The sequence below is a fragment of the Littorina saxatilis genome, linkage group LG17, assembly GCF_037325665.1.
Source record: "Littorina saxatilis isolate snail1 linkage group LG17, US_GU_Lsax_2.0, whole genome shotgun sequence".
Lineage (NCBI taxonomy): Eukaryota > Metazoa > Mollusca > Gastropoda > Littorinimorpha > Littorinidae > Littorina > Littorina saxatilis.
Window position 1 is genome coordinate 68,847,466 of NC_090261.1, and position 25,820 is coordinate 68,873,285.

Consider the following 25,820-nt stretch of genomic DNA (forward strand, 5'->3'; position numbering starts at 1 on the left):
CAAGGAAGCAAGAGTTCCCCCAATACTGGAAGAGTTCGGGGGGGGGCGGGGAGGGGGGAGGGAGGGGCGGCGGATGGGGTGCCTGGGGAGCATGGAATGGAAGTATATGTGAACAGCTCAGATCATGGGTCAATAAAGTGTTACACAGATGGTCAAAATTAAAGTACAAGATATTGCACTGGAAGTGGAACTACTCTGTTGCTTAGTGTCTGTATGAAGCTACAAGGTGAAAATAGAAAAAGAAAAACACGATTCTTGACTTTGATGGACTTTTTCTGCTCGTAAGCACACATTCTTCTACTCATCACAGCATGCCCCATTATTGAGTTTAAAACACCAATTAAATTTGTTTTGAATAAAACTCACAATTTTACAACAAGAATTTAGAGACCTGAATCAATTAGGTATATCCTACTTAGTTTGACTTTTGCAAAACTAAGTAATTATACATTTAATTGAATCAGTCAGACAGACGGAGACATAGAGAGACAGACAGAGGGCAAACAGAAATCTGAGAAAGAAACCCCTTTAAAAATGTTACCATGTTTGAAATGAAACATCGCAAGGTGAAGCCATAAATCATCACCTTTCAGTATGACGTCATGAGCGTGTTCCACACTTGAAATGACGTGTTTTTATCATGTTGTCAGCTGCACGGAGCTTGGAAGTATAATTTCCATTCAACGATCCGAGTTTGTTAAGTTTTAGCCTATTTTCAACGTCAAACACCATGAAACTATATATATTTGGAATCAGAAAATGGTAAGGAATAGATAGAAGTTGTTTTTAAGTGTCTTTTTTCATAAATAAAGATAGTGGTTATTTATCGGGTTTCTTCATTTTTAAGCATAATTATCAATACAAAACAACAAAACTATATAGTTTTAGATACAGGACGCAATAGGGAATACACCAATATAAATTTTTTGTTTCAAATATTAGTTTTTAAAAATTTGAAAAAATGACATATTTAGAACAAACATTTCAATAACAAAACTTTAAGTGACCAAACTGAAATGCAATCCCATAATCCGGCCTAGATCTGAGATTGTGTGATAAGAAATTCGATCAAATTGATGAAAAACTGTAACTGTGAAAGTGCTGCCTCGACCTTTTGGTAAACGGTAAAATATGACGTCATCAAACTGTCCTATCAATAAACGGAAAAACCTTCTATGAGAAAATCCAGTCAAAAATATCCATATCAAATTTCATAAAGATCCACTCCGTAGTTTTTGAGATATGATCTGCAGTGTGAAAAAACGACCATAACGCCCAAAACGCAAACTCATTTGTCATGATTTGGTCGTGTTCTGCTGATACTATAATGTTTTTCTTTCCTAAAACACACTATAATAGTAGCCTTTCCCAATGTCTATGCTAAAACTGACTTGTCTGTGTTGTCAATGATTTTGCTACAGTGTGAGAACACAATCTCACGCCCATAACGCTGTGACACGAAAACTCATTTGGTCGTGTTCTGCCGATACTGTAATGTTTTTCTTTCTTAAAACACACTATAATAATTCATCTATAACTGTTGTTGATCCAATGCAATCTCAGCAAAAAAAGCTGTCTTTGGGAGGGGGGGGTGGGGGGAAACTTTAAAAAACTCAGTGCAACATGAGAAAAATCTCCACGCGTGTTTGTGTTTGTGCATCAAACGTGAATAACCACTCAAATGAATTTTCCTTTACTTTATTTGGTGTTTAACGTCGTTTTCAACCACGAAGGTTATATCGCGACAGGGAAAGGGGGGAAGATGGGATATATAGAGCCACTTGTTAATTGTTTCTTGTTCACAAAAGCACTAATCAAAAAATTGCTCCAGGGGCTTGCAACGTAGTACAATATATTACCTTACTGGGAGAATGCAAGTTTCCAGTACAAAGGAATTAACATTTCTTACATACTGCTTGACTAAAATCTTTACAAACATTGACTATATTCTATACAAGAAACACTTAACAAGGGTAAAAGGAGAAACAGAATTCGTTAGTCGCCTCTTACGACATGCTGGGGAGCATCGGGTAAATTCTTCCCCCTAACCCGCGGGGGGCAATGAATGAATTTTCCTGAAATTCTCGATAGTACAGTGGAATCCATCTTTAACACCGTCAAGAAATCTGACAAAATCATGTCTTACAAGGGAGGAAGTCTTGAAGTAAAGGTAAATCTGGAGAGACTGATAATCAACAAAACATTTGAGGAAGCAGGGTGTTATAAGAAAAGACGGGGAGTCTAAAATACAAAATCATTAAAAAACCCAGATGTAAACTTGCAGACATTAAGAACACAAGATCTCAAAAAGCAGGGTCTTAATTCAAAAAGCAGGGTCTTAATTCAAAAAGGAGGAAGTCTTAAAGCAGGGTCTTAAAAGAGGGGATCCAGTGTACGTCGTTGTCATGGTTACATATCATTAAAATTCCACTCAGCTGCCACCCGCGCGCCGCAGCATGATAATGAGTTTTTAAGTACACAGTGCTGTTCAACAAAATGAGGTAATGGCTTAAACCAGCATGCCTATATGCAAGCCTGGTTGAAACATTATATACTTTAAATCAAAACTCAAGACAAAAGGTCTGAAATACAACTATGGTTTTGAAAAGCAAATAAAAAGGACAGACATAGACAATGGAGGAATAATGAAAGATGCTTACACCAGTTTCTTCAAAACTTCCTGACATTTGACTAAAATATGACTTGAATGTTAATCATTTTTCAGTCTAGTAAAAATAAAAAATAAATCATGGTGAATTATGTCATGGTCTTAGTCATGATTATCAAATATACCAATTTTTGTTTCTTGGGATGGTTGAAATGATTTAAAGCGTTAATTCTTGGCTTTTTCAACAAAGCAGCAATTTTGTATGAAGATAAATATAATTTGCAGACAAACAAAATATCAACAACTGAAATCACAGACACGACACGTCTTTGTGACCAACATACATATCACTGAGAAAGAAACAGCATGTAGTTAGCTTGCAAATAAACTGTGCTCAATCACATACCTCAATAAAATAAAATCACAGATAAAATGGACACAAAGCTTGCAATTAAGCTGCCACAAATGATGCCCATACATGCAGTCATATCACAACTGAATGCTCTGTACAATGCATATCAGACTTAAATATGTAACATATCAACTTTGAGTTATTACTGACGGGCGCGGTGGCGTGGTGGTAAGACGTCGGCCTCCTAATCGGGAGGTCGTGAGTTCGAATCCCGGTCGCTGCCGCCTGGTGGGTTATGAGTGGAGATTTTTCCGATCTCCCAGGTCAATGTATGTGCAGACCTGCTGGTGACTTAACCCCCTTCGTGTGTACACGCAAGCACAAGACCAAGTGCGCACGGAAAAGATCCTGTAATCCATGTCAGAGTTCGGTGGGTTTTAAAAACACGAAAATACCCAGCATGCCTACTCAACGAAAGCGGAGTGAAGCTGACTATGCTCTCAGAGTATAGTGTGGGGAACCCAAATGGACAAACGAGCTCACACGTAACCAGAAAATTCTGGAACGCTGAAGAAGAAAGAAGAAGAGTTATTACTCAAACAGGACTCAGGTTTGCTTGAAGGGTGTGTGCGGCTGTGTGTTGCGTGTGACTTCCTGAGGATTCCAGATCCCATGCTATCTTGACACAAACTTGACCAAGTCAAGCTCACAGATGTTGTGAACCCCCGCAGGTCTGTCAAAGCTTTTACATGGGATAAAAATGTTAAAGCTTTTACACAGGGTTAAGCTTTTACACGGGGTAAAGGCATCCTTCCATTTGCAGTCGAGCTGCCAACTCTTGTCAAGCTTCAAGAGCAGACAATTATATTTTCAAGTGTGGCAAATGATGATGTTTAAGTGTAGCATCATTTTTCTTAAATTCAACATCACGAAGTAATAACGTACACTGATTGACATAGGCGTGTCTCACAAAATTATTTAATGAGAAAATTCCTGCTCTGCAAAGACAACAGCTAGGCTGAAGATGTTCGGTATGCAGCCAAGTAGAAGGATGCTATTTACCCCAGGTAAAATCCTGGACAGATCTGTGGTGTGTCTATCATTTCTTTCTTTATTTGGTGTTTAACGTCGTTTTCAACCATTCAAGGTTATATCGCGACGGGGAAAGGGGGGGGATGGGATAGAGCCACTTGTTAATTGTTTCTTGTTCACAAAAGCACTAATCAAAAAATTGCTCCAGGGGCTTGCAACGTAGTACAATATATGACCTTACTGGGAGAATGCAAGTTTCCAGTACAAAGGACTTAACATTTCTTACATACTGCTTGACTAACATCTTTACAAACATTGACTATATTCTATACAAGAAACACTTAACAAGGGTAAAAGGAGAAACAGAATCCGTTAGTCGCCTCTTACGACATGCTGGGGAGCATCGGGTAAATTTTTCCCCCTAACCCGCGGGGGGTTGTGTCTATGATCATAAGGGAGGAGGGACAGTATCTTTAACACACACACACATACACATACACACACACACAAACACACACACACAAATACAAAACAAAACAAAACAAAAGTTAAGGGAGAGAAAACGTACATGATGGCAAGACAATACCTTTTGATCAGCGATGGGTCACAGTTACATACATTAACACAAACATAAGTCCACATGAGCACAAATAACTGTGATAAAACACAATCACATGTGCTTAATTATTACAAAGTTTCTCTGGTACTCGGTACAATCCGCTCGAAAACAAACCATGTAAGCTGTACTCATACATCACAGCTCAAGAAAAAAACACCATTCTTTTGCATAAAAACACCACAACACAGTACGCTTTTACACACTCTTCCAAATGATGTGTGTAAAATAAAATGACAAAGATGCTGTCAAAATGAAAAAAACAGACGACGAATGAAACATGTAGCTGTCTTTGGGCGGAAGCGAAGTCCAGTGCCATGTGCCGGGGTGCAGGGTGCAATGTGGCGTTTTGGTGCAGTGCAGTGCAGTCCAGTGCTTTTTTTCACAGCACACAAAGCATGCGTCAGTCTTCAGCAAAACCATTATTGAGTGCAGCAGGGTGCAGAACTCTGTGAGACAAGCTTTTCTTGCATCGGTTCATTGAATTATCTTCTCATATCAGTTGAAGTTCATTAAATGATCTCCTCATATCTGTTTTCATTCTTTCCTTACAGGGTGTAGTGTTCTCAGCGTTTCTACACACACAGGTTACAGTTTTGCTCTTTGCCCACTGTGGGAACTGTACGCAGTTTCCATTCAAATCGGCCGTTTTCTTTACTAGCTACCCAACACAGCACTGGCAGCAACCCACAGTCACTCAATCTGCCTTGTGTTTTTCTTTAACTTTTAGTGAAACAAGTAAGAGGCAGTTGTCTTGTTTCCACAATTCTTGCATGAGAGGGAGTCACCGATTCCATAGACTCATGCGCACTTCATGAGAAGGAGTCACCGATTCCATAGACTGCGCACTTCAAGAGAGGGAGTCACCGATTCCATAGAGGCAGTTGTCTTGTTTCCACAATTCTTGCATGAGAGGGAGTCACCGATTCCATAGACTCATGCGCACTTCATGAGAGGGAGTCACCGATTCCATAGACTGCGCACTTCATGAGAGGGAGAGGAGTTTTGTGTTGTGTAGCTCTTTGGTAAATTCTCTTTCAACAGGAGAAGAAAGAAAGCAGGATTAAAGTCTACTGGCTGGAGTTTTTATTCCTAACAAAAATAAGGACCATGCTGGACCCAAGTTGACAAAGATGGAGCCTGCTTAGAAATAAGCAATGGCTTCTGATGGTTGGTATTACATGTGTTGTACTTACTTTTCTGCATGTCTGTGCTTTGCTTTTTACATTGAGTCAAGTTTTGACTAAATGTTTTAACATAGAGGGGGAATCGAGACGAGGGTCGTGGTGTGTGTGTGTGTGTGTGTGTGTGTGTGTGTGTGTGTGTGTGTAGAGCGATTCAGACTAAACTACCAGACCGATCTTTATGAAATTTGACATGAGAGTTCCTGGGAATGATATCCCCGGACATTTTTTTAATTTTTTCGATAAATACCTTTGATGACGTCATATCCAGATTTTTGTAAAAGTTGAGGCGGCACTGTCACACCCTCATTATATTTAGTCAAGTTTTGACTAAATATTTTAACATCGAGGGGGAATCGAAACGAGGGTCGTGGTGTATGTGCGTGTGTCTGTGTGTGTGTGTGTCTGTGTGTGTGTGTGTGTGTGTAGAGCGATTCAGACTAAACTACTGGACCGATCTTTATGAAATTTGACATGAGAGTTCCTGGGTATGAAATCCCCGAACGTTTTTTTCATTTTTTTTGATAAATGTCTTTGATGACGTCATATCCGGCTTTTCGTGAAAGTTGAGGCGGCACTGTCACGCCCTCATTTTTCAACCAAATTGGTTGAAATTTTGGTCAAGTAATCTTCGACGAAGCCCGGACTTCGGTATTGCATTTCAGCTTGGTGGCTTAAAAATTAATTAATGACTTTGGTCATTAAAAATCTGAAAATTGTAAAAAAAAATAAAAATTTATAAAACGATCCAAATTTATGTTTATCTTATTCTCCATCATTTGCTGATTCCAAAAACATATAAATATGTTATATTCGGATTAAAAACAAGCTCTGAAAATTAAATATATAAAAATTATTATCAAAATTAAATTGTCAAAATCAATTTAAAAACACTTTCATCTTATTCCTTGTCGGTTCCTGATTCCAAAAACATATAGATATGATATGTTTGGATTAAAAACACGCTCAGAAAGTTAAAACAAAGAGAGGTACAGAAAAGCGTGCTATCCTTCTTAGCGCAACTACTACCCCGCTCTTCTTGTCAATTTCACTGCCTTTGCCATGAGCGGTGGACTGACGATGCTACGAGTATACGGTCTTGCTGACAAAATGGCATTGCGTTCAGTTTCATTCTGTGAGTTCGACAGCTACTTGACTAAATATTGTATTTTCGCCTTACGCGACTTGTTTTTTAATCAAATTGATTGAAATTTTGGCAAAGCAATCTTCGACGAAGGCCAGACTTTGGTATTGCATTTCAGCTTGGTGGCTTAAAAATTAATGAATTAATTTGGTCATTAAAAATCGGAAACTTGTCATTAAAACTTTTTTTTTTAAACGATCCAAAAAAATGTCATCTTAATTCGTCATTTTCTGATTCCAAAAACATATACATATGTTATATTTGGATTACAAACAAGCTCTAAAAATTAAAAATGTGAAAATTATGATAAAAATTAATTGTCCGAAATCGATTTAGAAACAATTTCATCTTATTCCTTGTCGGTCCCAGATTCCAAAAACATATAGATATGATATGTTTGGATTAAAAACAAACTCAGTACACTAAAAAGAATAGAGATACAGAAAAGCGTGTTATCCTGCTCAGCGCGACCATTACCGCACTATTCTGGCTTGTTGATTTCACTGCCTTTGCCACGAGCGGTGGACAGACGAAACTACGAGTATGCGGTCTTGGTGAGAAAATGCAATGCGTTCAGTTTCATTCTGTGAGTTCGACAGCTTGACTAGTAAATGTTGTTATTTTGCCTTACGCGACTTGTTTTGATACATGTACCTGTATTTTTCTTGTTTGTATCGTTCTTTTGCTCTCATTGTAATCATCAGGTCTTCTCTATATGTTTACATTTGTTCTTCTCCTGGTCATTTAACTCCTCTCTCCTTGCAGCATTTTTCTCTCAGACTCCTCTCTTGATCTTTGTGCTCCAATCCTGGCAATGTTTTTCATTCCATTAACTCAACACAAGTTCTTTCTACAACTTTTCTTCTCACAGCGTGACTTCTCTGCTCTCCTGTTCGTGTGTTACTCTCCTTCTCCCACAAAAAAACAAAAACCGACTGTGATTCAATGCAGGGAGAAGGAGACTTTTAAGGGAGGAAGGGGGGGGGGGGGGTAAAGCCTGTCCTTAACAGGGAGAAGTCGACTACGCACAGTGTACTTGGCGAAGCTGGCCACACGAAGCTTTAGCACTGAGTCTTCAGTAAGTCGACATGGGGCTCAAGGAAGGACCGCCTTAAGGGAGATCAACGTTTCGCTAATTTTCATCATGGGGGAAGGAAGATGGCCTCCGGGGGGCAGCGACAGGGCGACGACGGCAATGTTAGGGCGTGAACAAGGGTTTGAACCGCCGTCCTGATGACTCTCTAATTGGCGTCGGGTCGCTGCATCCCGTGGCCCACCAGTCAGATGTTAGGCAGGCGGTTCTCGAAGTTCGGCTTGCCCTTGGTGTACGGCGGATTGTACTTGCCGGTGGGGCCGGTGGGGCCAGTGGGACCGGGGGAGGTGGCAGTGGGGTTGGCGGGCAGCAACGGCAGTTGCTGGTTATGGAACTGCTGAAACACGGTTGGCCAGTGTTAAAATAACAGAACACAAATGGAGCACCCTCCATGTTAAAAAAAATCTCTAAATCAAGACTCAACCGTGCACCATCCATGTTAAAAAAACAAACTCCAAATCAAGACTCAGCATAGCACCCTCCAAGTAAAAATCTGTAAACTAAGATCCCAATCTAAATACATTTTGATTTGCAAACAAGAAAGGCTGCTGTTTTTTTTCTCTATAAATGTTCATAAAAAAAATGCCCTCCTAAACAGGAGGATCACTTCAATTTCTTGCTAACAAATTCCCCTTAAACCACAGATAACAAATAGTATACAAGACCATTTATTTCATTCTGGATGATTTCAAAGACAACTCATTGTGCAACAACATTTATCAGCATCAGGGTTTGATTGCATTTAGCTAAACACTAAAGTCTCTTCTGCCATCCTTTACAATTTCAAAATAGTCAAAGCTGAAATGATGAAGCAGTGACACTTTCCATGAGAAAAAGGTGCAGGCCTAGGGCAACTTCAATATAAAAGACATTTTAACAAAACAAATTTCCCAAGCACATGCGAACTCAAGAAACTCTGTCGGATTTGTACGTATGGGTTGTGAAAGAGTGAATACTCTTGCTTTTAGTGAGGCAAACTTTCCATACATGTCCTTGTCCACACGTTGCAATCAATGAGTCTTATATCGCGCATATTCCGTGGGTACAGTTCTAGGCGCTCTGCAGTGATGCCGTGTGAGATGAAATTTTATACGGCCAGTAGATTGCAGCCATATCGGCGCATATTTACCTTTCACGGCCTATTATTCCAAGTCACACGGGTATAGGTAGACAATTATTAACTGTGCCTAAGCAATTTTGCCAGGAAAGACCCTTTTGTCAATCGTGGGATCTTTAACGTGCACACCCAATGTAGTGTACACGGGGGGGGGGGGGGGGGGGGGTTCGGACACCGAAGAGAGTCTGCACACAAAGTTGACTCTGTGAAATAAATTTCCGCCGAACCTGGGATCGAACTCACGCTGACAGCAGCCAACTGAATACAAATCCAGCGCGCTATCAACTGAGCTACATCCCCGCCAGACACATCCCTTGCTGTAGTGACTGGCCTCTAACGTCATGTGGAAAAGTTTGTCTCACTACAGTAAAACCTGAGTCTAGCGGACCCTTGTTGTAACGGCCACCTGCTACATACGGACAGTTTATCATGGAACGAACACGATTTCAACAATAACTAACCTTTAACGGACGGACACCTGCCACTTACGGACGCGGACACGATTTTTCGGACCGTAGGAAGTGTTAACACTGTCACAAACGGACACTACGCACATGAAAACGCAACTTCGAAAAGACGAAAACAATACATAGCGGCTCTTGCTCCTCGAACTATCGCGAGACAACAAAAAAATTAAATCTCGCGCACGATAGAATCCGCGGCGACTTCCTTAGGAGTCGGGAAGACGCAAATCCTAGGTATCGTCATGGATAATGACCCAAAACGCGACTTACGACCGAGCTTTTTGGGATGATTTACGACTTTTGCGCATATTTCGAGCAGACGAAAACACAACATGGCGGCTCTCGCTCCTCCAACTATCGCGAGAAGAAATAAAAATGAAATCTTGCGCGCGCGAGATCCTGATACATCCGGGTTTTTTCTGCACACTATCTTGTCACGACGACTGTCTTGTTGACAAACGAAGATTCGCGAAAGAAAAAGAAAAGCGCCGACTCTTGAGTAGAGAGCTAATAAAGTAATCGCTAATCGAGCGAAGTGGCAATCCGCGGCGACTTCCTTGGGAGTCGGGAATACGAAAATCCTGTGTGTCGTCAAGGATAATGACTCGGTGTTATCTAGATGGTGAGAAGGATAGCGAAGCGAAAGTACGCAAAGAGAGGAGCCTGTACGAAGACCTCAACGATTGTGGTCAAGTTTAGCGATGCAAGGCGACGAATCATTCATATGAGCGGAAAGATGATTCGGGAGAAAAGTCGTTATGCTTTCTATCGAGTTAGGACATTCGGATTTTACTGGTTGCGCCACAATGTCAAATGTGCTTCACTCAGCGGGGAGCGAGTATTACGCCATGACTCCATGAGTAAATTTTCTTTGAAATTTGAGTTCAAGTTGTTCTGCTGTAATGTGTTTGGGTGTGTGTGTGTGTGTTTTGATATGACAGTAAACTGCAACTGTGTGTTTGTGTGTAAACATGACAGTACGTACACTGCAGCCAAATTCATGACCGACCGGCCAAAAACTCAAACCCCCCTTTCAAGACCCCCCCTTTTTACGACCTAATTTTCAAGGTTTTTCCAAAGTCGTAAACAGGGGGTTCTACTGTATGTATTCACTAGCTCAATTGTCTCTCTCTCTCTCTCTCTCTCTCTCTCTCTCTCTCTCTCTCTCTCTCTCTCTCTCTCTCTCTCTCTCTCTCTCTCTCTCTCTCTCTCTCTCTCTCTCTCTCTCTCTCTCTCTCTCTCTCTCTCTCTCTCTCTCTCTCTCTCTCTATTTTCAGTGCTCTTTGTAAAATATTGCCCCGGCCCCTCCACCTGTGAAGAAAGGACACCTGTCTAATAGGGACACCATTACCATACCCCAAGGGTGTCCTTTAGAGACAGGTTTTACTGTATAAGCAAGAGTACATGTATTCACTCTTTCAAAACCCATGAAAACCCAACATTGTCTATTTTCTGCACACTGCAGGGAATTTACATGACAACTTACTGCAGGGAATTTACATGACAACTTACTGCAGGGAATTTACATTTCAACTTACTTCAGGGAATCTACATGACAAGTTGCTGCAGGGAATTTAAATGACAACTGACTGCAGGGAATTTAAATGACAACTGACTGCAGGGAATTTACATGACAACTGACTGCAGGGAATCTACATGGCAACTTACTGCAGGGAATTTACATGACAACTTACTGCAGGGAATTTACATGACAACTTACTGCAGGGAATTTACATGACAACTTACTGCAGGGAATTTACATTTCAACTTACTTCAGGGAATCTACATGACAAGTTGCTGCAGGGAATTTAAATGACAACTGACTGCAGGGAATTTACATGACAACTGACTGCAGGGAATCTACATGACAACTTACTGCAGGGAATGTACATGACCACTTACTGCAGGGAATGTACATGACAACTTACTGCAGGGAATTATCATGACAACTGACTGCAGGGAATTTACATGACAACTTACTGCAGGGAATTTACATGACAACTCACTGCAGGGAATTTACATGACAACTTACTGCAGGGAATGTACATGACAAGTTGCTGCAGGGAATGTACATGACAACTTACTGCAGGGAATTTATATGACAACTTACACTTACAGCAGGGAGTTTACATGACAAATTTCATTTTTCAATTTTCCCTTGTTGTCATATATATCTGTTCTTGTTGTTGCAGGCCTATGGTTAGTAACTTCAGTCTAACATACGTTTAAACAAAATATTTCAGGCAATTTTCTGCACTTAACAACTTACGGGGAATTTGCGAGGTTTGGGAGTGCGGGTGCCCGTGTCCATGTTGGAATCCATGTAGGGGTGGTGCAGGAGCTGGTGACACGTCAACCGCTCATCCGGGTCCATCTTTAGACACGCCTGAGAGAAATGGAACAATCATGATGAAAGTCTGCAGCCCCAAAAGCGTGTATGCATATGCACTGTGCACACACACATACACACACACACACACACACACACACACACACACACACACACAAACACACATACACATATGCACACACACATGCAAATACATGTGCATGCGCCACACACACGTGTGCGCACGCCCTCACATACATATGCCTGCACACCCAAATGCATGCATGCACATGGGCGGGGATATAGCTCAGTTGGTAGCGCGCTGGATTTGTATTCAGTTGGCCGCTGTCAGCGTGAGTTCGATCCCAGGTTCAGCAGAAATTTATTTCACAGAGTCAACTTTGTGTGCAGACTCTCTTCGGTGTCCGAACCTCCCCCCGTGTACACTACATTGGGTGTGCACGTTAAAGATCCCACGATTGACAAAAGGGTCTTTCCTGGCAAAATTGCTTAGGCACAGTTAATAATTGTCTACCTATACCCGTGTGACTTGGAATAATAGGCCGTGAAAGGTAAATATGCGCCGAAATGGCTGCAATCTACTGGCCGTATAAAATTTCATCTCACACGGCATCACTGCAGAGCGCCTAGAACTGTACCCACGGAATATGCGCGATATAAGACTCATTGATTGATTGGTTGATACCACCATCTACACCATGCACCACTGAAACATTTCATCTGAAATGACAAAATACAGCTAAGAAGCACACAAATACAGACAACATGAGAACATCAAGAAAGACACAACAATAAACACACAACCGGGAATACGGAGAAGGGCAATAAATAAAGAGTTTAAAGTCAAACATGGAGCCCAATGATGAAGGAACATGGCATTTTGGGTGGTTAAGTTAAAGACATTGTTGACAGCTTCGAGAGAAGGTCTCATAGAACTTAGGTAAAGCTTATAACTGAACAGTAGAACCGCGATCCCTTTTAAAAAACAAAACAATTCTTTCTTTCTTTATTTGGTGTTTAACGTCGTTTTCAACCACGAAGGTTATATCGCGACGGGGAAAGGGGGGAGATGGGATAGAGCCACTTGTCAATTGTTTCTTGTTCACAAAAGCACTGATCAAAAATTTGCTCCAGGGGCTTGCAACGTAGTACAATGTATTACCTTACTGGGAGAATGCAAGTTTCCAGTACAAAGGACTTAACATTTCTTACATACTGCTTGACTAAAATCTTTACAAAAATTGACTATATTCTACACAAGAAACACTTAACAAGGGTAAAAAGAGAAACAGAATCCGTTTATAGTCGCCTCTTACGACATGCTGGGGAGCATCGGGTAAATTCTTCCCCCTAACCCGCGGGGGGTAACAAAACAATTCAAGACCATCTTTTCTCAGATGTTTTGTTGATAACCTTGATTATTGTACCTCTAGTTTTAAACCACCCACCTGTAAAGACCGGATTTTCAAAGATTGTTCACGATTTCTAAAATGGAGGGGGGGGGGGGGGAGGCACCCTGCATTACAATTTACTCACCTGTAAGAAGATCATGGCTTGTGGTTGTGCATTCGCCAACTTTTCTTCCAGAGGTACCTGAAAAGAAACAACAGCACGTGTACAAAATATTTGATTTCTCATGCATTAAAAGTTATATTTAAGACACATAATAAATTACTGTAATCTTAACCTGCTAAAAAAAAAACCCACTCAAGATTGTACTGGATATGAAGATACACTTCTCCAGCTGAGGCAAAACAAAACAACCAAACAAAAATGCAACTCACAAGTCAAGCTAGTTTTGAAAAGATCAGTCTGTCTGTGTCTGACACACACACACATGCATGCATTCACGCATAAAAGCGCACAAACGTACGCAGCCACACATGCATGCACAAATTCACACACACACACACACACACACACACTGACACACCATTTCACATTTCACAGACGGTTCACCCAAAGAAAAACCAATGCTTCCATTTTGTCAGTTCTCTTTTATAAAAATCCCATTTTGCCTCCTGTCAAAAAGACTTTGAAATAATTTAAGGTTGGTTTGGAGAAGACTAAAATAAATACTGGAGATGATTCAGGGGCGGGGATATAGCTCAGTTGGTAGCGCGCTGGATTTGTATTCAGTTGGCCGCTGTCAGCGTGAGTTCGATCCCAGGTTCGGCGGAAATTTATTTCAGAGTCAACTTTGTGTGCAGACTCTCTTCGGTGTCCGAACCCTCCCCCCGTGTACACTACATTGGGTGTGCACGTTAAAGATCCCACGATTGACAAAAGGGTCTTTCCTGGCAAAATTGCTTAGGCACAGTTAATAATTGTCTACCTATACCCGTGTGACTTGGAATAATAGGCCGTGAAAGGTAAATATGCGCCGAAATGGCTGCAATCTACTGGCCGTATAAAATTTCATCTCACACGGCATCACTGCAGAGCGCCTAGAACTGTACCCACGGAATATGCGCGATATAAGCGTCATTGATTGATTGATTGATCATCATTATCATGGGCATAGCGTAAGTCTCGTGAGACGATGCTTAGCACCCTGTGTCAGCTAGTCTGGTGGTAAGACGTTGGCCTCCTAATCGGGAGGTCGCCGCCTGGTGGGTTAAGAGTGGAGATTTTTCCAATCTCCTAGGTTAACTTATGTGCAGACCTGCTTGTGACTTAACCCCCTTTGTGTGTACACGCAAGCACAAGATCAAGTTCGCACGAAAAAGATCCTGTAATCCATGTCAGAGTTCGGTGGGTTACAGAAACCCAAAAATACCCAGCATACCTTCCCCGAAATCGGCGTATGCTGCCTGAATGGCGGGGTAAAAACGGTCATACACGTAAAAATCCACTCGTGCTAAAAACATGAGTGAACGTGGGAGTCTAAGCTCATGAACGAAGAAGAAGAAGAAGTCTGTGGATGTGCTGCATCGCCTTGTGTGGCGTACTCAAGAGCCTAGATCCTCCAAACGACAGATTCATACCAGGCATGGGAATTCCAAAATAGAAAAACTCTGAAAATAGGCCGAGGTCCAGGAGCCGCCTAGGCCCCAGCGGGGTACAGCGGGAGGAAAACGAATTTTAGCATTTTAGACCAATATTTTGATAGTTCTCGTGTAAGCAAATAATGGCTAGAGAGACATTAGTATATAATTATATAAATTAATTTACTTTTTTTTGCCGCGGACAATATTTTATTTCTGCTGAAACGTAATTTACTTTTTGCGGAAATCCGTGCCTGATAATGTAATATTAGAGAGTGGGCATACATACCACTCTGTCTGGTTCTGGTATACTCATGCCCTTGAAGAAGGCATTGTTGGAGAAGATCTGCATGTGCCGAGGGATCAAATCCCCTGCAAAAACACACACACAAATATAGGTGAGAACAAGTCGCGTAAGGCGAAAATACAATATTTAGTCAAGTAGCTGTCGAACTCACAGAATGAAACTGAACGCAACGCAACGCAGCAAGACCGTATACTCGTAGCATCGTCACTCCACCGCCCGTGGCAAAGGCAGTGCCGTGGAATTGACAAGAAGAGCGGGGTATTCGTTGCGCTGAGAAGGATAGCACGCTTTTCTGTACCTCTCTTCGTTTTAACTTTCTGAGCGTGTTTTTAATCCAAACATATCATATCTATATATTTTTGGAATCAGGAACCGACAAGGAATAAGATGAAAGTGTTTTTAAATTGATTTTGAAAAAAAAATTTGATAATAATTTTTATATATTTAATTTTCAGAGCTTGTTTTTAATCCGAATATAACATATTTATATGTTTTTGGAATCAGCAAATGATGGAGAATAAGATAAACGTAAATTTGGATCGTTTTATAAATTTTTATTTTTTTTTACAATTTTCAGATTTTTAATGACCAAAGTCATTAATTAATTTTTAAGCCACCAAGCTGAAATGCAATACCGAACCCCGGGCTTCGTCGAAGATTACTTGACCAAAATTTGAACCAATTTGGTTGAAAAATGAGGGCGTGACAGTGCCGCCTCAACTTTCACGAAAAGCCGGATATGACGTCATCAAAGACATTTATCAAAAAAATGGAAAAAACGTTCGGGGATTTTTAATTCATACCCAGGAACTCTCATGTCAAATTTCATAAAGATCGGTCCAGTAGTTTAGTCTGAATCGCTCTACACACACACACACACGCACGCACATACACCACGACCCTCGTTTCGATTCCCCCTCGATGTTAAAATATTTAGTCAAAACTTGACTAAATATAATTACGAGAAGAAAAAACAGTGTAACCAAAATGAAACACAAAATGCAAAATAGTTTATAGGCAAACTTTAATACGCTCTCAACAAAATAAGTGGTGAGGTTGAAAAACTCACAAACATTCATGTAACCAAACTTTAATTTGCTCTGAAAGAATATTTCTTAAACAGTTAAAGTGGTGAGGTTGGAAAACTCACAAACATTCATGTAACCAAACAAAGAAAAACCCTACTTCAAAGAAAGACTCTAAAATCAGTCTTACATTTTGATCAATACATTAAAGGGATAAAACCCTACTTCAAAGAAAGACTCTAAAAATAGTATTACATTTTGATCAATACATTAAAGAGATAAAACCCTACTTCAAAGAAAGACTCTAAAATCAGTCTTACATGATGATCAATACGTTAAAGAGATAAAACCCTACTTCAAAGAAAGACTCTAAAATCAGTCTTACATGTTGATCAATACGTTAAAGGGATAAAACCCTACTTCAAAGAAAGACTCTAAAATCAGTCTTACATGTTGATCAATACGTTAAAGGGATAAAACCCTACTTCAAATAAAGACTCTAAAATCAGTCTTACCTGTTGATCAATACATTAAAGGGATAAAACCCTAGTCTTCAAAGAATTAAGACTCTAAAATCAGTCTTACCTGTTGATCAATACGTTATAGGGATAAAACCCTACTTCAAAGAAAGACTCTAAAATCAGTCTTACATGTTGATCAATACGTTAAAGGGATAAAACCCTACTTCAAAGAAAGACTCTAAAATCAGTCTTACATGTTGATCAATATGTTAAAGGGATAAAACCCTACTTCAAAGAAAGACTCTAAAATCAGTCTTACATTCTGATCAATACGTTAAAGAGATACTATTGATCGGACTCTCTGGGTGAATTCAGAAGTTTCATGGTGAGATCTGATGGAAGTTGCTTGTGCATTTCATGATACTGAAAAAAAAAAAAAAAAATATAAAAAAAATGATCACAATAATAATAATAATAATAATAATAATACTTGTTATTCTCTCAGGAGCCAGGAGAGCTCTCACCTCCTCTTGGTGCACATGTAGCATATTGCACTTATTACCCCTCTTAAGGCTGTCCTTAAAGCCCTAAGTCGACTTCGCAAAGTCTTTTTACTGAAAATTCAGCGCCAAAGCGTGTGCATGCAGCCGGTTTCGTAAAGTTGACTTCGCAAAGTAAATTTCGCCCAACGAATGTGCGGCTTCGAAAAAGAGGGTCCAGTACTGTGTCAGCATTCACTTACCGAGCGTTTTGCGGATGAGGTAGAGTTGGTCGACGTCTGATCGCCCGGGCCACAGGGCTTGTCCCGTCAGCAGCTCGGCAAAGACGCATCCGATGGCCCAGACATCCACGGGGGGTCCGTACTGTGTGTCGCCAACCAGCAGCTCTGGCGCTCGGTACCAGCGTGTGGCCACGTAGTCTGTGTACTCGTCGCCAGGACCCGCTGAAACACAAGACAACCAAAAACGTCTTATGCACTAAAAGTTACATTTAAGACACGTAAAAAATGACTGTAATCTTAACCTGCTAAAAAAAAACTCAAAACTGTACTGGATATAAAGGTACACTTCTCCAGCTCTGGCATAACAAAACAACCAAACACCATAACTCACAATCTTTGAGAACTATTACTGACGTATAAAATTGTTTAGTTTGGGTTTTTCTTTTTATTCTATTGTTGCTTTGTGTTGTTTCTTGTTTGTATGTGTGTATGTGTGTGTCAGTTTGCAATTTGTGTGTGTGTGCGAGTGTGTGTGTGTGAGTATGAGTGTGTAAGTATGTGTGCGGGCGTGCCTGCGTGTGTGTTTGTTTTCATTTCCCTTTAAGTACAGTAACTGTACCTTATAAGAAAAAGGGATAATCCATTTGAAAGAAACTGGGTTCTGCACCGTTAAAGATCTGCACTCACACACAAAATAATCAGGGATCGCGTTCACCGGTAATTTCCGGTATTTTACCGATTGAGATTCGCCAATACCGATAAAAGAAAAATGGGTGCTCGGTCAGTCAGACGTACCAATTGTTAATTAGTTTAACCCGGAAAAAAATAAAGAGTGAAAAAAAATCCTTTATAGAGAGTCCATGGTCTGGACAAGAGAGAGAGAGAGAGAGAGAGCGAGAGAGAGAGAGAGAGAGTTGCATAGCTTGTTGTGACAGGTGTCATGTTGAAACAATGTTGCCATTGTCTCAAGGAAAACAAATTGATGAGGCTTGGTGTCGCTAGGTCGGGTTAAGACCTCAACAAGAAGAGCAAACGCTCGATCGAGTCACTTTCGCAGTTCTGAATATTATGACCTTGAAAAAGGTCAAAGGTCACCAAAGCAGACGTCAAAGTGTAGAGGTCACTGGGAGTCACGTTCACATAAAATTTGAGCCCGGTCACTTTTATAGTTTCCGAGAAAAGCCCAACGTTAAGTTGTGTGTTGCCGAACAGAAAAGGCTAGTTATCTCCCTTGTTTTTCTGATAACGTTCGTAAAAGGCTACAGATGTAAATACTTTGATGTAAAGAATAATCCTACAAAGTTTCAATCACATCCGATGAACTTTGTCAAAGATATAAAATGTCTAATTTTTCCTTTGACGCTGACCTGTGACCTTGAAAAAGGTCAAAGGTCAACGAAACCATCGTTAAAGTGTAGAGGTCATTGGAGGTCACGACTAAACAAAATATGAGCCCGATCGCTTTGATAGTTTCCGAGAAAAGTCCAACGTTAAGGTGGTGTCTACGGACGGCCGGCCGGCCGCCCGGCCGGACAGACTAACACTGACCGATTACATAGAGTCACTTTTTCTCAAGTGACTCAAAAATGACGTCAAAATAACAGCAGGATGCTAAAGCCGGTGTCACAAACTGAAACCTCTGCTGAACAATACTTCTCGTTGCGGTCAATGGGCATGTGCCAATCTTGGACTTAAAAAATGCGACCCTTTGACCGAACGAACCATAGGTTAGGGTTAGGGTTAGGGTTAGGGTTAGGTTTAGGTTGTTCACGACCTGATTAATCTCCCCATGTTAGCGCATGCGCATTGACCGCAATGAAAAGGATTGTACAGGCACTCAGTCTTCATTTCTAACACCGGCATGCTGTAGTGTTCTGTATGCAGACGATGCATCTAACATGTTGGGAATTATCTCCCTTGTTTGACTATTGCAGGCTGGTTGTAAGCCCGGACACATCATGGAAGCATACATCTGAATACATGATTGGAACTCAGAGTTCGGTTGTCCATTACCTCTGTTCTTAGAGAACGTATGGTGTTTGAGTGTGTGCGAGCATGGGCCAAGTCACATACAACAACACTACAATTGGCGACGAGGATAAAGGTATTTATCTTGTGTAATTCTTGTCGGACTTACGGTGACAAGAAACGTGCGCACCACGTGTGACTGAAAAAAAATGGAGAACATTCCATGTGTCAGCGTGTTTGACCCAAAAGGTGAACCTTCTCTGGTATCGGCGAGATGGGAGCGATGGGGGAAGAGTTTCAACATCTACCTGGTTGCATTGGGGGATGTTGCGGGTGCAAGAAAGAAGGCACTTTTGCTTCACTGTGGAGGGTCGGAACTGCAGGAGATTTTCGAAACGTTCGAGTTTGCTGGGGATGACGTCACACCGGATAACTGTACGTACGCACAGGCGCTCGAAGCTCTCAATAAGCATTTCGGTGCGCAGCGAAATGACACTTTTGAAAGAAATGTTTTTTGACAGATGGCCCAAAAGGAAGGTGAAGCTACTGCACAGTTCATCACTAGACTTTGCCAACAAGCAAAGCATTGTAACTTTGGACCAACCCTGGGTGAGAATATCAGAGATCAAGTAATCGACAAGTGTGCTGACAAACGTTTGAAGGCCAAACTTCTGGAGAGAATGAACTTAACTTTGCCAGTACTGATGCAGATTTCACAGGCGCATGAAGCTGCAAGTGGTTTTGTCAGACAGATGACGCCTTCAACTTCAACTGATGCAGCAGATTCTCAACTCGTTGGAGCTGTGGGTGGTAGATCGTCTTCGAAATATGTGAAGGAGAGACAGACCCATGCCTCTAGACACAAAGTGGAGAAGAAAAAGGGTGCTTGTTTCCGATGTGGACAGAACACTCACCATGCCAAGGATCCAACATGTCCCGCCATGGGGAAGACATGTAGACTGTGCCAAAAACTGAACCATTTCGCTGTTGTGTGTAAAAGTGGCAAAAATACTCGAGCGAATGCCTTGAATGTTGTGCATGATCATGATGATGATGATAGTGACCATGACTATTCTTTCAAAGTGGGTGACAGAAAACTGGAAATGATACATGTTGTGGTGGGAGGAGTTCAGATCTGTGCAGGCATTGATTCCGGGGCTAGTGCTAACGTTTTAGACAAACAAAAGTGGGAGGCTTTGAAGAAGAAAAAAATTGTCTGTAAAACAGAAGCAAAGAAAGATGAAAAAGTCCTGTATGCCTACGGATCTGAGCGGCCTCTTACAATAATTGGTACATTTGAAGCTGAGGTTTCTCTGTCAGCGTTGCCAGATCAGAACAAGCATGTTGCCAAGTTTGTTGTCATTGAAGAAAAAGGAATTTCTCTTTTGGGGAGGGAAACTTCTGAAAAACTGGGTGTTCTGAAAGTTGGATTGCCAAAAGAAATACATGCTGTTGGTTCTGTTTTGACAGAAAGTACAGAGAAGCCTGAGATGCAATTTGAAAGTTTGTACAATGGTCTTGGCAAACTGAAAAATCACAAAGTGACCTTGCATGTGAAAAATGACGTCAAACCAGTCATTCAGGCCGCGAGACGCATTCCGTTCAGTCTGCGTTCTAAAGTAGAACAAAAGATCAAAGAACTGACAGAGCTTGATATTATTGAGCGTGCCGAGGGGCCTACATCGTTTGTAAGTCCCATTGTTGTGGTACCAAAGGCTCAAGGGAACGACATACGGCTGTGTGTTGATATGAGACAGGCGAATGAGGCCATAGAACGGGAACGGTTTCCCATGCCGACTGTTGAGGAAACGCTCCTAGAGATGAACGGTAGCAAGTTCTTTTCAAAACTAGATTTGAACATGGGATTTCATCAGTTAGAGCTAGATGCAGAATCGCGACCGATCACAACTTTTGCAACACATGTCGGTTTGTTTCGCTACAAACGTCTCATGTTTGGAGTGACAAGCGCTCCAGAAATCTATCAGTATACGATTCAAAACGTACTCCGCGATTGCACAGGCGCGCGAAACATGACGGATGATATAATCATCTATGCCGAGACACTAGAAGAGCATGACCGCAGGTTAGCCAAAGTCTTAGCAACACTGAAAGACGCAGGACTCACACTTAACAAGAAGAAGTGCATTTACCGCATGACAGAACTACAGTTCATGGGCTTTCTGCTCTCAGAAAAAGGGATTGGGCCCACATCTGTAAAGGTCGAAGCAGTGAAAAATGCACAACCGCCAAAAAGTGCATCTGAGGTCAAAAGTTTCCTAGGTCTGGTAAACTTTAGTGCGCGTTTCATCAGTCATCTTGCGACAAAGTCAGAACCGTTGCGAAAACTCACACGCAAAAACGTTCAGTTCAAATGGGAAAAGGAACAGCAACAAGCGTTCGATCTTCTGAAGACGGAGCTTGAAAGTGCAGGTACTCTCGCTTACTTTGATCAAAAAGCTGAGACAAGAGTTGTCGCTGACGCGAGTCCAGTAGCTCTAGGTGCAGTACTGGTACAGATCCAGAATGGAGAAAAACGTGCAATCTACTACGCAAGTAGAAATTTGACTGATGTAGAACGTCGGTATTCTCAAACTGAAAAAGAGGCCCTAGCACTCGTTTGGGCATGCGAGAGATTTCATCAGTATCTCTTCGGAATGGATTTCATTCTTGAAACTGATCACAGACCGCTGGAGTTCATTTACTCAAAACGCTCAAAACCGTCTGCGCGCATAGAAAGATGGGTTCTCAGGTTACAGAACTATCACTTCACGGTCCAGTACAAACCTGGTGCCCAAAACATAGCGGATTCGTTGTCACGTTTAGTGAAGCATGATGAACGTAGCCGCAGGCAGACTCAAAATCCAGCTGAAGAATACATTTCTTTTGTCGCACACACTAGCGTTCCATCTGCATTGACGATGCAGGAACTAGAAGAGGCGTCAGAAATTGACACAGAAATCATTGCGCTGAGGCAGTGCATTCAGACAGACATTTGGCAGAACTGTCCAAACCAAACATACAAAGCACTCAAAGATGAGTTCACTTGTTTTGGCAAGCTAGTGCTTCGAGGTTGTAGGATTGTCATTCCACATGCACTCCGACATCGCGCCATGAAAATAGCTCATGAAGGTCATCAAGGCATAGTGAAGACCAAAGAGAGATTGCGAAGCAAGGTCTGGTGGCCAGGAATTGATCACGACACAGAAAAACAGATCAAGGCATGTCACGAATGCCAAATTGTTAGCCAGCCAGCACCACCTGAACCACTGAAGTGTAGGAAATTCCCGGACGGCCCTTGGGAAGATCTAGCCATTGACATACTCGGACCGCTTCCGACTGGAGAGTCCATTCTCGTTGTAGTTGATTACTACAGTCGTTTTTTCGAAACGGTCGTTCTGAGGTCCACTGTAACGAAGCAGATCATTCAAGCGTTAGACAACATTTTCACAACACATGGTTTGCCCGTTACCCTCACTTCTGACAACGGACCTCAGTTCGTTTCTGAGGATTTCTCCCAGTACATGCAAACGAACAACGTTGTGCACATCCACACAACACCGTTGTGGCCACAAGCCAATGGCGAAGTAGAGCGTCAAAACAGAACACTCTTGAAAGCCATTAAGATTGCACATTCAGAAGGAAAAGATTGGAAACGGGAGCTGAACACATTCCTGTTTGCGTACCGCACTACAACACATCAAACAACAGGAGTTAGCCCCGCAGAACTATTGTTCAAACGTAAGCTCCGAAGCAAGTTACCTGAGATTGACCGAGACACAAAAACAACACTCGATGAGTCAGTTCGCGACCGAGACAAATTGAAGAAAGAACAAAGGAAAGAGTATGTGGACACAAAACGAAATTCACAGACATCAGAAACAAGTGTTGGGGACGAAATCTTACTTCAGAAAAAGAAACAAGACAAGTTCAGTACTCAGTTTGAACCGGAACCATACAAGGTGATTGAACGGACAGGAACACAGGTCACAGTTGAATCGCCTAGTACAGGTGCAAGGTACAGACGGAACGTATCACACACAAAGCCCTATGTCAGGGAACAGTCATTAGATCCAGATGATTGTGAAAAACACACTGACAATTCTTCAGTTGAAAATGCATCAATTGGAAGCTCTGAAACCGATACACCCGCTGTTCGTGTTTCAATGCGTCCGAGACGAATGCCGGAAAAACTACAAGATTATGTTGTCGGACTCGTTCAACATTAAGAATCAGAATAATTTGAGTTTATATGTGTGTGCTTCTAAAAAGGGAATTTTCATGTATCTGTTTATTCTGTATGGAAATGATTACATGAAACTGTTGTCTGTATTTTAAGGCTCTTCGTTCGATGATTTATTGATGTGGAAATATCAAGATTGTTTTGTTCTAAAAGAAAAGGAGAGATGTAGTGTCCTGTATGCAGACGATGCATCTAACATGTTGGGAATTATCTCCCTTGTTTGACTATTGCATGCTGGTTGTAAGCCCGGACACATCATGGAAGCATACATCTGAATACATGATTGGAACTCAGAGTTCGGTTGTCCATTACCTCTGTTCTTAGAGAACGTATGGTGTTTGAGTGTGTGCGAGCATGGGCCAAGTCACATACAACAACACTACACATGCGATCATAAGCTTACTGGAAAATCACTTGCGCACACCAGCTCCGCTCTCTCATTGGCTGATGTGTTCATGTTGTAAACCCAAATTTATTCCACAGACATTAACGTCTGCGTGTCAATGGCATTGATAAACATTGATTTAGTCATTGTTTGCCTTTGACTAGTTGCCTTGGCAGGTTGACCGATTTTCGTGAGAGCATGTGGTCAGCTCATATGATGTCATACCGGTTTGAAAGATCTAGCGCGATCACTGAATAATATTATATGCACTAAAAATAGAACTTCCATTCACATAGATCTGCTTTTCAAGTGAGGGCACTCTGAACTTAGACTGTTTAACTGTGCCTATCTGATTGCATTTACTTTACCAAAAAAATGTGAAAAGGACCAATACAAGAGAACGCCAGAGAATACAAACGATTCATCCAAACCTGTCCCCCACCAGAAGAATATCAATTTCCAATCACATTCAGTCAAATGTTAGGGAATATTTAAAATCAAATTGCAAGGGGGGCATAGGGGGTTCTGAATGCACATTTAACGCTTGGCAGGGGAAGCATAATGGAGATTATTGATCTTCTTCTGCCATGTCCTGAACTGACAATGAATGGCTTTCCTTACTGCACTGAGCTTGCCCATACTATTTCTAATTCTTTTGACGTACATTCGCTCAGTTCACAACTGCAAGCATGATCCATGTTGTATTCATTATGCACCCCATAGAGACATCTAAATGGTTGGAGTAGCTTATCACTGACAGCTGTGACTTGGTATTCATGCAGCTATCTTATTTTTATATTCAGCCCTGCATTTGTTTTTATTCTTCAAAGTTGTGATGAGTCTTGTCATAGTGTCAGTCATGGACAGTCAAGCTTGAGCATAAACTGCACAAGAAGTTTAAAATGAGAAAAAAAATATCTTGCTTTTCTGAAAATAAGTTGTCACTGATGCCTATCAATGACAATCATGACTATAATCCTCTTAGTCGCCCATTACTTAGTTTGCTTATTCCGTCCTGTGTTCGTCCAGATACCAATTATTATCACCAACATGTATCATTTATAGAAGAATATGTCATTCACTCATTGTGTCAATCACGTTAAGTATATGAAGACCAAAACGCTGTCACTAACAATCATGACTTTGATATAAGTGGAGATCTTGTCACAGTGCTAAAAACCTTACAGGTATCAATTGTATGTGCTATTCTGTCAGTGTGTATAAAGTCACGTAAAGTTAAAAGATGGCATAAATTAACTCTTCTTTCGAATAATTAACAAGTCGCGTAAGGCGAAATTACTACATTTAGTCAAGCTGTGGAACTCACAGAATGAAACTGAACGTAGTCCGCCGCTAGTGCAAAAGGCAGTGAAAGTGACGAGCCTGTTTGGCGCGGTAGCGGTTGCGCTGTGCTTCATAGCACGCTTTACTGTACCTCTCTTCGTTTTAACTTTCTGAGCGTGTTTTTAATGCAAACATATCATATCTATATGTTTTTGGAATCAGGAACCGACAAGGAATAAGATGAAAGTGTTTTTAAATTGATTTCGAAAATTTAATTTTGATCATAATTTTTATATTTTTAATTTACAGAGTTTGTTTTTAATCCAAATATAACATATTTATATGTTTTTGGAATCAGGAAATGATGAAAAATAAGATGAATGTAAATTTGAATCGTTTTAGAAATTTTTTTTTAATTTTTTTTTTTTTACAATTTTCAGATTTTTAATGACCAAAGTCATTAATTAATTTTTAAACCACCA

General features: G+C 41.1%; 1 protein-coding gene across 3 annotated transcripts in view; it reads right to left on the bottom strand.

The window, feature by feature from the left end:
• Positions 1-5,489: 5,489 nt before the first annotated feature.
• The window catches only part of LOC138952325 (cyclin-dependent kinase-like 1), a 97,281-nt gene continuing 76,950 nt past the window's right edge, over positions 5,490-25,820 (bottom strand). For 2 of the 3 annotated variants that reach the window (XM_070323964.1, XM_070323966.1), the window contains exons 6-10: positions 17,483-17,683; positions 15,237-15,319; positions 13,497-13,553; positions 11,880-11,996; positions 5,490-8,366 (exon numbers count right to left, since the gene is read on the bottom strand). In XM_070323964.1, the coding sequence (XP_070180065.1) occupies positions 8,217-8,366; positions 11,880-11,996; positions 13,497-13,553; positions 15,237-15,319; positions 17,483-17,683 (608 nt within the window). In that variant the 3' untranslated portion in view covers positions 5,490-8,216. The remainder of the gene's footprint in view (positions 8,367-11,879; positions 11,997-13,496; positions 13,554-15,236; positions 15,320-17,482; positions 17,684-25,820) is intronic. The other variant, XM_070323965.1, reaches the window with a different exon arrangement.